Source organism: Phyllostomus hastatus, unplaced genomic scaffold (assembly GCF_019186645.2).
Source record: "Phyllostomus hastatus isolate PE091 unplaced genomic scaffold, TTU_PhHast_1.1 phas_scaffold_216, whole genome shotgun sequence".
Taxonomy (NCBI): Eukaryota; Metazoa; Chordata; class Mammalia; order Chiroptera; family Phyllostomidae; genus Phyllostomus; species Phyllostomus hastatus.
In genome coordinates, this window is record NW_025334018.1 from 6,610,994 (window position 1) to 6,624,218 (window position 13,225).

General features: G+C 38.0%; 1 protein-coding gene across 1 annotated transcript; it reads right to left on the minus strand.

Annotated features, from left to right (window-relative positions):
• Positions 1-398: 398 nt before the first annotated feature.
• Positions 399-1,899, minus strand: LOC123804653 (small proline-rich protein 2E-like). The gene is made up of 2 exons (XM_045817030.1): positions 1,791-1,899; positions 399-1,058 (listed from the first exon to the last, which is right to left on the minus strand). The coding sequence occupies exon 2, from the start codon at positions 1,037-1,039 to the stop codon at positions 797-799; it is 243 nt and encodes an 80-aa protein (XP_045672986.1). The 5' UTR covers positions 1,040-1,058; positions 1,791-1,899; the 3' UTR covers positions 399-796.
• Between the last annotated feature and the right edge of the window lie 11,326 nt (positions 1,900-13,225).

Consider the following 13,225-nt stretch of genomic DNA (forward strand, 5'->3'; position numbering starts at 1 on the left):
CAAACATGTTCCTAATGACAACAGTGATGAGGATGGGGATGGCAATAGTGATATCCATGGCATTGGTGAAGATGAAAATGATGATGATGGAGACAGTGATGATCTGCTACCATACCAAACGCTAAATAAGGATCAGGCACTGTGCCAACTAAGTTATGCATATTCAATTTCATGCCTAAGACAAGTTCATACTTGCAATAGAGAAACTGAAGTCCTTATGAGCTCTGTAATTTGATCTCTTTGAAATGATATAGAAACACTTTTTGGTATGTCATCAACTTATATAAAATACTGGTAGTAAGATCCTGAGCCTTAGGCTCAAAGAACACATAATAAACTGAAGTGATGAGATGATATTGCTAATAGGCAGCTTTAAAGAAAATAAAGTATTTATCCCATCACAAGCAAATATGTACTTTATTCAGAAAATGAAATAAAAGTAACAGATGCCAAGGTAGCAGAAATCTCATCCAGGTGACAACCAGACCCACAAGCCATTGACAGAGCCTTCTGCTGCCACCCAGGAAGGGAGCAGCTGTCTTCCTTCTGAAGCTGGGGGATGCTGGCACAGCCAAGGACAGGTCTTTCTCAGCTTCCTCCTAGAGATAATGGTAGGACAACCTCAGAAAGGAAATCATTCACTGCCAGGATTCATCACAGGCTTATTACAGGCTGAAGGGTGGAGAAGGTTCTTCTGCATCCATAACAGGCTTTGAGAGAAAGATGAAGAAGGGCTTGGGAACCAGGTGAGACAGTGGTTCTTATCCTTTCCTGATCCTGATGAACACTGGAGCTGTTACTTGCTCTTGGGTGGGCACTTCTGCTGGCATGGTGGAGCAGGTTGCACAGGAGGGCATTTCTGCTGGCACAGCTGAGGTGGGCATGGCTCAGGGCACTTTGGTGGTGGGCACGGCTCAGGACACTTTGGGGGTGGACATGGCTCTGGGCACTTTGGGGGTGGGCAAGGCTCTGGGCACTTGGGTGGGCACACGGGAGGTGGCTGGCAGGGCTGCTTGCACTGCTGCTGTTGATAAGACATCTTTCTGGAGCGTTAGAATCTGAAAGAAATTATATGACAGTTGTCACAAGGAGGCACTCCTACAGACCAAGAACCCAACACTTAGATAATCCATGAGATTTATCCCCCAATCCCCAAGAATGTACTTTCATCTCTTAACTTCGTTTTAAGACTCTCTGGCTTCTCCCTTCATCTCTAGAAGATTGATTCATCAGCCTTGAGAAAAACCTGGTTTTTTGTTTACTATTTGTGCAAAGAAAACATTGCTGAGAGAACAAAGCCATATATTTTGTATGAAGATAACATCTTCCAGAAAGTTCATCACAAGTTCTGAAATCCTGTACAACCCATCACACAAGCAATTTCTATCATCATTGTCTCCTGTGAAGTCCCAATAGGCTGACTTTGGTACAGAGCAAAATGCCCTTCCAAAATGATGCAATGGTCCCACACCTTCTAAGAAATGAGTGTTTTAACTCACACCAGAAGGGAAGAGACACAAAATTATGTAGAAAACAAAAAAATAATTTTGCCTTTTTCTCTGTCATATTAAATCTTTCCTATTCTTGTCTTTTCTGTACCAGATATCAAACTGTCTACCTAAAAGCAAGTGAGAACAGTATATCCATGTGCCTCAATTCTAAGGTTTTCTCAAATAAGGAGCATCACACCAATGATCATGATTTAGGACCCAGAAAGACTTGCTGTCTGTAGGTAAATTCAACAGTTGAGAGTATCAGAAAAACAGTTGAACTCAAGAAATCAGACTCACCAGGTTCCCTGAAGTAGATCAGAACTCGAGTGCTGGGAGGATTGGAGTGGTACAGCTGACAAGGTCTTTATAGGGCCTGCTGCTCCACCCAGGGGGAAGTGGACGTGCCTGAAACTGACCTGGTCCAATAATTTTCCATCCAAAATGCAAATCCATCCATAACTGGCTTGACAGGAACTCTGAAAACAGAACGTATCCTGCTCCAGGATCTCCTCACTGGGTTACATGCTCATGACTCACAGAGGCCCTGCCTTAGCTCTGGGTCATGGACTTAGGGTTGTGGGAGAACTTGGAGGATTTTCTAACCAGTGGTCAAAGGCTCTCTTTCTTGATTGGGGGAGATGACCCTTTCCCACCTTTCATATTTCCTGGGTCATAATACTGTCTGCCCTGTTCCATTGCAGCTGATTGCCATTTGTTATACATGCTGGGTTAAAAAGAGCTTAGCTTAATCATGACATCTGCCTCTTTACCCAAAATTTCCTTGAATGTATTTCTCCTTAATCTGGTTAACTACTGATCTAAGTCCTCTTTTCTTCCTTTCAGGTGTACTGAGGTAAGGCTACAGACATCTCAGTAGACTCCCCATAATGATACTAGGAACATTCGGTAAATGTGACCTCAAGAGTTCTATTTTAAATGCTTTGGTCAGGCAAATAGAGCACATATAGCTGATTCCTCTATTCTTTATAAATCTATGCCACCATGGCCACATGGAATCTTCTAGAACCACACTTTAGCTGCTGTAATTCATATGTTCTGGCAGCCCACACAGTCCCTAGACCTATATCAGAGAGCAAGCTTTTTGCTTACAACTCCCCAACATGACACACTACCTGCTCTTACGTACTGTCTCCCAACTAACCTCATTCTACTTCTTTAACTTTTAAAGAGGACTTACAGAGTTGTTCAAATATCCTTACATCGTCTTCCTTTGAAACCACTGGAATAACCCATCTAATAAACAATGTCATTCAATTAACTGATTTTATATTTATTTAATATCTACTAACTGACACTTTGACATAGAACCTTTTGGAAAATTCAAGACAAAGTTTAAATCACTTTGTCATTAATTTTTGTCATTGTAATTAATTGACATTTATTTACACCTTCTTATCAATAATAATTTCATTAAAGTTTTGCTCATTTTTTGTACTTTTCATGTAAGTGAAGTATATGTCCAATATATCTATTATCACTTCTGCTGTCTTCATACAATTTTTCAGTATGCTAGAAACAAAGTGTGAAAGTTAATTTATGTGCCTACTTGACTGACTATGAGATGTCCAGATATTTGGTCAAGCATTGTTCTGGGTGTTCCTGTGAAGGTATTTTGGGGTGAGGTTAATATTCACATCAGTAGGCTGAGGAAAGCACATTGCCCTCTAGCATGTGGTTGGCCTCAGTCAGTTAAAGACCTCACTAAAACAGAAGGCTGAATGCCCCTGAGTGAGAGATAATTCCAGTGCCTAAAGATCTTCACACTGAAACACTGGCAAGAGTTGGACTTGCCACCTTAATATGCACATCATCCAACTGCTACAACAAATTAATCTCTCCTCTTCTCTCTTTCTCCCTGTCTCTTACTTGTCTGTTTCTCTAGAGAACCCTGTATAATTCTGAACAGGAGACCTAAAACACACCAGGGTCTAGTGCAAGTTCTATCTTTGACAGGCCATGTGACCACAGGCAGGTCACCTCTTTTTCTATAAACAGGGAAGAAAATATCAGTCTCTTTGAATTGGGGCTGTCAGTATGAAACATCTACTTATCCTGTTCATCCTGAAATTCGCTCCTCCTCTTTCTTTTTCCCTACAGTACCAGAGATTTGCCTTCTGTTTCCTTCCTCTTTGAACCTGTCTCCTCCATCCCATTCCTGCAAGTACTTCTGTCCCACAACAGATTTCAGAGTGGAAATCAGTCTCCTCAGCACTGTTCCTCCCTGCTGCCCTCAAAGGTGTTCGCTTGAGCCTTTATATTGTTTTTAAAAAAAAGGAGCTCATAATCATCATTTATGAAATACAGAGAAGAGAATAAAAATCACAAGCATTCATTCAAAGTCTATTTACTGAACCATACCTATGTGGTTCCCTCTGATGTTCCCTGCAATAGAGAACAAGATGAGCTCCTGCCTTGGTCACAGGTTAATGGGGAACACAGACTGACACACCAGCTGTTAGGGTGCTCTGTTCTGCTGCTCACCCAGAGGGGGCAGTTGAATGTCCTGAGAAATGTGCCCTCAGATTTTCTCCCCCAATCAGGAAGTTCATGTGGTACTAACTAAGGTCTTTTCCGGGTCACACACTCCCTGTCCTGAGGCCATCTGTGCCACAAATGAGTGGTGACCTTTCAAAGAGGCATTAAGCTTATTTACAAAAAGCCTTTTGAAAATGTTTAGAGTGCCTACAAGGCCAATTTTTCAGGTTCCAGTTGCTAACAGTGGCTCTGAAAGCTGGACCACCTCTTGTGTTACAGGAGGTGGCCTCACAGGGGCATGGAATAACACAATGCTGGCTGTGTGCTTATGTTAATTCTGCATTAAATATATAACTTGAATATTTTATCTGCCATTCCATGGACATGATTTCCTATGGTCAATTAAGTCAGAAACTCAAAAGGTTGGTATAAAGTTGATAGGGGCTTAAGACTTGGGAAAATTTAGCTTAAGGTAAATAGTCATAAATCTAGCAAGTAATGTGTATGTTAAGTTTTTGTTTCAGTAACTACAGATAAGGCCTATCCTCGTGCCTGAGAATAAGCAGATGACCTCCTGGAGACATCTGTACCAGGAAGAAGCAAGTGACTAACCCGCACCCCACCCCCACCCCCCCACCCCCACTTGGAGGCAACTGTTGAATTTCAAAGGCTTTCGCTGACACCTTGTTTGCCCTCCCCCAACCCCCTTATAAAAGATCTGGCTGGGAAAGAAAGAGTAAGATGGTTTGTTAGGGTATGAACCCACCATCTTCTCGGATTGCCGGCCATCTGAATAAAGCATCTATAAAAGATTCAATCACTGTCATTGCTTATTGGATTTGGTAGTGACAGATAGCCTGAACACCGGTGTCTTTTCCAGTTACAAAGTTATTTTAAATATAAAAATATTAAGAATTTCATATTATACGTGTGATACATAATTATTACAAATATACTGGCCCTTCTGGGACTAACTAGAGTTTGGGAAACAATGTCCCAATATGTTCTCCAATTCTGAATACAGGTTTGATTTCTGCCTTTTCAGAGACAGCTCTCAGAAGTTCTTCCACAGTTTCCCTATTCAGACTGGGACTTGAACTATCCTCTTTTCTGGACCGTTCCATCAGGTACTAAAACGTTTATTTTTGAGTCATGGCGGGTGAAAAGGCCCCATCTGGGGGAGGAATAAAGTTGCAGCACTGGTCTTATATTACTGGGGAATGTGGGGACACATTTGTAAATGGGATCAGAATCTCCCCATCTCAACTGACCCCAGCACCGCACTAGCCTGCTGGTATTGCAAGAAATTCTTGCACTTTCTTTATCAGAAAATAAAGACTTTTTTTTCCATAAATAAATATCAGTTTTTAAATCACAAGAAACAAGTATAAAAATACTATTTAACACTCACACCATCACATGTAATAATTAAGAGTATGTTTGAGGAAGGGAGTGAGGACCATAACACTAAAAGTCTATAAAATCTATGTGAAAATATGAACTTAAGCTGATCATATATATTTGCTTTCTCTCAGTCTCTTTACAAACAGGCTTTAGTTCTTTAAATACAACCATCTTTTAAATATTTTTTCTGTTTATTCTCTGTCTTCCTTAAGCCCTTCAGACCCCTCAACTTGCCATATTGTCTTCTCACTCCCAAATGTATACCTTTTATTTGTCCAATTGGTGCATGATGGCAGTCCATTTTGTGATTAGTTCTTTCATATCTTTTTAAAATCTACCTGTAGTCAATAGTGAAGACTGTTGCGTGTTACAATGTTAAAGCATGTTGCTAGAGCTTCCTAGTCTTGGTCAATAATAAAGAAGCTTTCCAAGAAGGTGGTTTCATCATTGAAAAAGAAGGAAGAAAAGAATAAAGAGGAAGAGGAGGCACAGCAGAGGATCACTGAATCAACGCAGCATCACATCCTCTCTCTTAAACAGGTTAGGTTCCCAGAACTGTCATTGTCCCTGTTAGTCAAGAAGTTGCTTTGGGCCACAGCTACCATTAACCATGACCATACAGGGACAGGGCCACCAGTTCAGCACCTTAACTCCAGGTGTCTACAGAGTGTCATCAACCAAAAGTTCCATATAGATTATGTCAGAGGGAAAATAGAAAAGAATTTACCCAACAGGTCACTCACTATTCACCATAGTTTCACATCACATCTAAAATATAAATCCTTAGTGAAATCTCAGATTTCTGCCATCCATAATTTGAGAATTACCTGCTTAAATGGGATTTTAGTGTCAGATATTCCAGTTTTGGCTGTACCTTTGAGGCTCTCCCTCTGAGAGCACTGCTCTGGAAAGCGGTGCTAATCAGGACAGTGACTCCCACACATCAGACAGGAGTCACTTTATAGGTTTCTGTGATGAATTTGAACACACAGAGTTTCTCACAATCAGTTATAAGAAGAGCCTCCCCAAGATGAAGAATTACATCTATCAAAGTTCCTGCAAGTTTGAACACCTGAGACCTAGAACACAAAACACTTTACATACACATAATACTCTATACACCCATGTATCTTTCTATCTATCTACCTACCTATCATCTATCCACGCATCTAACAAGCTTAGATTTATGTTCTTTAAAAGTCAATAGCCTACCTCCATTCCCTATCCTACTAAGGGTATTACTGTTAATAATGACTATTTAAAAATGACAGGAAAGAACAAATTTTTTTTAATTTTGTCCAATTCTTGACTCAACTTTTTATCTCACATTTTACTACTATATGTTACATATTATTGAACAAAATAGTCCTTGCAAGTCAGGATTTTACAATAAAATAGGAATGAAATAAAGATAAAAAATAGGAATTGTGGTTATATATTTCTTATATTCTTAGAGAAATAAAAACTAAAGTTGACCTTGAATTTTTGTCTTCTGCTTTTATTTCTGAGTGTCAGACTCATTCTTCATCATCATTCAGATTCTTGAAGAAATGGATAAATTATAGTACATTCATATGGTGGAATTCTCAACATCATTAAAAAGAGTGTTTTGGAAGCTTGATTTAACATTATCAGAAATATCAAATTAAAATTTTAAAAAGTATATATCCAAAGGAACTCAAAACACTAATTCAAAAAAATTTAAGAATACCTATGCTCATTGCAGTGTTATTTACAATCACCAAGATATGGAAGCAGCCCAAGTGTCCATCAATAGAGGAGTGGATAAAACAACTATGGGACATTTACACGTTGGAATTCTACTCGACCATAAAAAAGAAATTTTTACCCTTTGCAACAGTGTGGATGTACCTGGAGAACATTATGAAATAAGAACATTGTGAAATAAGCTAGTCAGAGAAAGACAAATACCATATGATTTCATTTATGTGTGAAATCTAATGAACAAACTGAACTAACAGCAAAACAGAGACACACTCATAGATGGAGAGCAGATGACAGCTAGTGGGGGTGGAGCAGGGAGATTGGGGGTGGAGGAATGGAGCAAAAAGGACTCATGGACATGGACAACAGTGTGGTGATTGCTTGAGGGAGGAAGGTATAAGGAGACTAAATGGTAATGGGGAAAAAATACAATAAAGCTTAAATTTTTTAAAGCACATATAAAGCATGATAAGATTTTGATTAATATCTATTTAAGAAAAAATAGGGAATACATGTAACAATTGGCTAAGCATGATTACCTTTGGCTGCCATAATTACAGATGATATTTATCTAATTTTTCTTTTCAAAAAATTCTCCAAAGAATAAGTTATTGAGTAAAGAATTTTAAAATGTTACTTTGAAAAAGTGATAAAAGACAAATCTGTCCTTTGCACATTTAGTGAGAAAATATTCTTCCTCTTTTGCAGACCTAAGGTTTTGCACCAACCTTTCTGGGCAGGCACCAAACTCAGAGCAGGAGGTGGGTAGATGTTATTTTTCTGATGTTCTCTACACCTTTGATCACACCCCTATTATAATCCTTTCTGAAGAAAAATCCAACCATAATCTACTCTCCTCCTAGCATTGACATGTACACACCAAAGACACAGGCCTCCAGTAATCATATGTATCTATGCATATGTATCAACAAAAAATGGGGTATCATACTCAGGTTCAAAAAAATAAGGAATGAGCTTATATGGATTCCAAGAATCAGACAGACCGAAATTCTAAAGTTGGCTAGACTATAATAGATCAGTAGAAAGTAGATGGTAGTAAGAAAGGTAATAAGAAAAACAATGTAATAATATAATAATAATAATAGAAATATATTCTATAATGTAATAACATAAATAATATAGCACCTACCTCTAAACTGTTTTGAGAAATAAATAAGAAACTGCATATAAAGCACTTAGCTCCATGGAAGGTACTCAGATAGTAAACTAATAAATTGTTAATCAAAGAAACAGAAGCAAAACAGCATGATCAAGTTGTAACTGAAGGCTAAGAAAGTCATTTGCCTCATTTTTTAAAAAATCTTTTCTATAATCTCTATTTTAAGTTAGTGCCAAAATATTTTAGAAGCATGTAACCAAATACCTGACTTGCCCTGACCAGTATGGCTCAGTTGGTTAGGGATCATCCTGCAAACTAAAAGGCTGCAGGTTCAAATCTCAGTCAGGGCACATGCCTGGGTTGCTGGCCAGGTGCCTAGTTGGGGTGCACACAAGAGGCAACCAACCAATGTTTCCCTCCCTCTCTTTCTCTCTCCTTTTCCTTCCCTCTAAAACATAAATTAAAACTTTATAAAAAACACCTGACTCGAATGAGGCATAGAAATAATAAAATGAACTAACATTAATACTTACTATGTGGCAAAAATCAGAGTTAAAATCTAAGTGAAAATTTAGAATATAGCCTCAAAAAAGACAATTTAATTATTTCTAGGTATTTGGACTCACTTAGAATTTCTGATTATTGTTAAATACCAAAAAAACTCAAATATAATAAAATCCAATAGGTTGATATTGTTGGTTTGAAAAAATGCATTTATAAATATTTATTATTCTGTATGAAACAATATGGTGTAATTTTTAATTTGGTTTACTGTTTCTGTAATTAGCTACTTAGGACAATAAAACAATCTCTAGTTAAATACCACATTTCTCCTTATAGCATTTTGTCAGAATGTCAGGCTAAGTACTTACAAGGAAATAAATAGCTATCAGCATTAACCTTCCAAAAACACATAAACTTCATAAATTCTAATTTTACAGAGGAATACCTCATTTCATTGCATTTCACTTTATTGAACTATGCAAATATTACATTTTTTACAAATTGAAGGTTTGTGACAACACTGCATCGAGTAATTCTTTGGGCACCAAAAAGATTATGATTTGCTGAAACTCAGGTAATGATTAGCATTTTTTAGCAATGAATTACTTTTAATTAAGATATATATTGTGTTTTTTTTTTCAGAAATAATACTATTATACACTTAATAGACCACAGCTGCAATTTTCAACATTTTTCATCTCATGGCACACAGAAACTAATTACTAAAATTCTGCAGCACAGCAATAGATATATTATTGTTGTATTGGCTGTTGTTATTTTTTTTAATTTGACCATTCGAGGGAAAAGAAGTCAGTGTCTCTGACTAAATAGTCAGGTATTGCATGTTTTAAAAATTCTTGTGGCACACTCGCTGAAAATCACAGGGCTACAGTATAGTGTAAACATAACTTTTATATGAACTGAGAAATAAAAAATTCACGTAACTCGCCTTATTGCAGTATCCATTTTATTGTGGTGGTCTAGAACCAAACCCACAATATATCAGATGTATCCATATATTCCCTAAATGTGGTATCAGAATATTTAAGGAAGTGATTTCAAGGACTAATAAAAATATGAACTTACTCTGCATGATGTACGTTAGTGAAATTAAGAACATCAGGTAAGAAAGAGATGAAATGAATCAGACACTTCTCCTCATAAGAGTCTTTCCAAGATAAGAAAAGTATCGGGTCTTTCTACAAAAAGTCACGAAAGAAAACAAGGAAACCTGGGTAAAAATCGGGAGAAACTCTAGGGAGAAAACTCTCTTTGGACATTAGCATGGGCAGTAGGTGACTGTTGCCTGGGCAGAGAAGCTGACAGAATTATAAGAGGATAAGTTAGAGAAAAAATTAAATGAAATATAAAAATTCCTCAAAAAATCTAACCTTTCAAAACTGACTCAAGATCTTACAGAGCTAAATTTTGCCATACAATCTACTAAAAGCACTCCTGGAAATTTACACAATGGGTTTCAAAATATGTCTACACAAAAACCTGTGTGCAAATCTTTATAGCAGCTTTATTCACAATTTCCAAGAACTGGAAGCAACCAAGACACTCTTCAATAGATGATTGGATAAATAAACTGCAGGTTTAATCAGAGGAGAGCAAAAAGGACCAATGCTTCCAGTGCCCAATTAAAATATATACCCCCCTCCTCTTATTTCTATTCCACACTGCAGTGATCACCTTATAATAAAGGAACAAAGAAATGAATAAAAGTTATTTAGAAATGGGGTAACCCCCTAGGAAGGCAATGCTCCATTTTAGTTTAATTTAGTTTTTATTAGAGTCACCCATTTGTAAACACTAATTCCCAATGCAGCATTTCCCAATGGTTGCAACAGTGTGATTGTTCCAGGAGACAGTCTCACATGGCAAACAGTTTTTTACATTTTAATTATTATCTATCTTAATCTACATTTGAAAAAGTCATAGTTTCAAACTTGTCATGTATAATACTGCCAAGAACTACTGTATTTAAAGTATATTGATTTGAAGGTAATTTCAGTGAAAACTATTAAGTATGTAATATTAGTGGTGTACAGGTATAAGAAAAGTAGTATGGAATTCATTGAAGTTTGGGGAACACCACCCTAATACATTCCCAGGTCCTTGCAGAATGACCTCATTTCTTGCTATTCAGACAGCTACATGCCACAAAAAGTCCTCTCCACTTTCCTACCTTATGCCAGTGGAACTCACCACTTCTGTTTCTCCTGTGTGTGCCCTTTAGTCACTTAGGCTGTTCCATTTTTGCCATGGATGGTTGGGGGTCCCCAGCTAGTTTTTGAAAGTACAAAAAAGGGGCCACCTCAATACCTGAATCTCAAGACACCTTCTGCATACCCCATGCCCTATATGTTCTAAACTCCAGAAAAAAAGACAAGGTTTAACATGCACAGAACCTAAGAAAAACATAATAGGAGAGCAGTTATCATAGAATACAAGAGGCCTAATGCCTGCAGGACTGGTATGTGTGTTTTCTTTTTCCAAACTTACATTCTCAGTGTCTGAAACAAAAGGGTTTCATGCTTAAGCTTGTCTATTTGTTTAATATCTGTCTTCTCTTTGTATCTCCCCACCCGTCATATACAAAGACACTCTACCACCACCACCAAAGTAAGCTCCAGGAGGACAGAGCTGAGACTTTATTGATCTGTTACTAATATATCTACATGATCTAGAACAGAGTCTTACCAAAAAAGACACAGAATAAAGGTTTAGTGAATTGATTTATAAGTGATATACTCTATTTTTATCTCCTTGAATTCAAGATGATCCTATTTGAACTTATTTGATCTAGTGAGGTCATCAAAAATCTTTCCTAAAGTGTAGTTTTCCAAAGAGAGAAGACATATGAGCAGGCTGAGGCAACAAAGGGACACCATCTCCCCTTGCTCTCCGGGCAAGCTCTAGGCAAGGCAGAAACACTGACTCACCTCAGCTCTTGCTCAGGGAAGCAGATACTCAACATCTGTCCCTTCCCAGGAACTGGGGAGTTTTAGGTGAAATCAGCATCGGTCATGGCTGGCAGGAATAGAGCTGCCACCCTCAACAGCTTAAGAGCAGGTGTCTGCAAGTTATGTCATCACCACCGAGTCCATGATTGTTGGGATACAGACTTGGGCACGCCAAGGGACTTTCCCTCACACAGAATGACTCTGTGTATCCTCATCACACACCTGAAACGTGATTTCTTTTTTTGTGGTGGTTGTTTTGTTTGTTTGGGGGTTTGGGGGGAGGGATGTTTTTCTTTTCATTAAAAAGTGTTATTCTTTTACTCATGAATTACAAAATCAAAGCTTCTTTCACAATATGAGCTGCATAGTAGGTATGCTTATTCCATCATTAAATCTCTTTCTGGAATCCCTAAACAATATAGATTTTGCAACCATACTCGTCTTATGCAGAACATAATTTCTTAAAGGAAGATTGTAGAAAGGATTGACTTCCACAATCCAGATTTTGTGAATCGCTTGCATAAATCTAGATCACAGTGACAAGGACATCAGTTTCTGAGGACACAGCTCCTAAAAGGTGGCTGCTGTCCACCTGAAGACACTAATGTTTCTTCAGGTGTGGTGCCCCGGACCCCTCAAAGCAAAAGTCTGGTGCATACTTGGTCCCTTGGGATCTGTGAACTTCTCCTCAAACAATGAGTCAGCCACAGGAGCAGCTACTATGAAGGGAAGAGTCCACAAATGGCTGCTTCTGCCAGCCAGCCAGTCTTGACCCTGAGACCTACTGTTTACCAGCACCTCCTTGGTTAATGGGAGTCCTTGTCACCAGCTGGTTGGGGACAGAGGTCCCACGCTTGATTCAGAAAGTGGGTGAAAACCCAAAATGAACTTCATCCAAACAGCCCCACCCTGGTTGGTCCTAAAATACAGAGGTGAGGGGAAACTCTCCTAGTGGAGAGGGAGAAGTAAAGAGCAATGAAACTTAGACACAGATAAATATAAATGAATACACTATGTAATAATGATATGTGAGGTTTAAAAGTTATGTGTAATTAAATTGCATAACATCAGTAACACACAAACCTGGGATTAACTTAGTGAAGTTAAGGCATTCTAAAGTTCCTAGGGTTTTCTGAGAAAGAGTTTAAGTACTAACATTTATCAGACTATGGTAAATCAAGTATGTATGTTGTAATATCTAGTGTCCTCTAAAAGAATAGTAAAAAAAAGTATACTTAAAAAACTAATAGGGGAGGAATAATAAGAATACTTATTTAATCAATCTATAAAGAGGCAAAAGAGGAGATACAAGAAAATATTTTTAAAATGGGGGAGGAGTTCCAGTTCCACTAAGGATGTAGAAAGCTGGAGAGAGCTGCACTCTCTCACTTTAAGAAGCATAAAAGTCACATAAACTGCAAAAGCATAACTTTTCTCAAGCCCATAAAAGCAGAAGCTTCAAAACAATCAAAGAGCTTGAAACTCAAGAGGCAGAACAGAAGCACTGGCTCACC

Excerpts from the sequence above, each read along its gene's own strand:
- LOC123804653 (XM_045817030.1), bottom strand. The coding sequence starts at position 1,039 with ATGTCTTATCAACAGCAGCAGTGCAAGCAGCCCTGCCAGCCACCTCCC.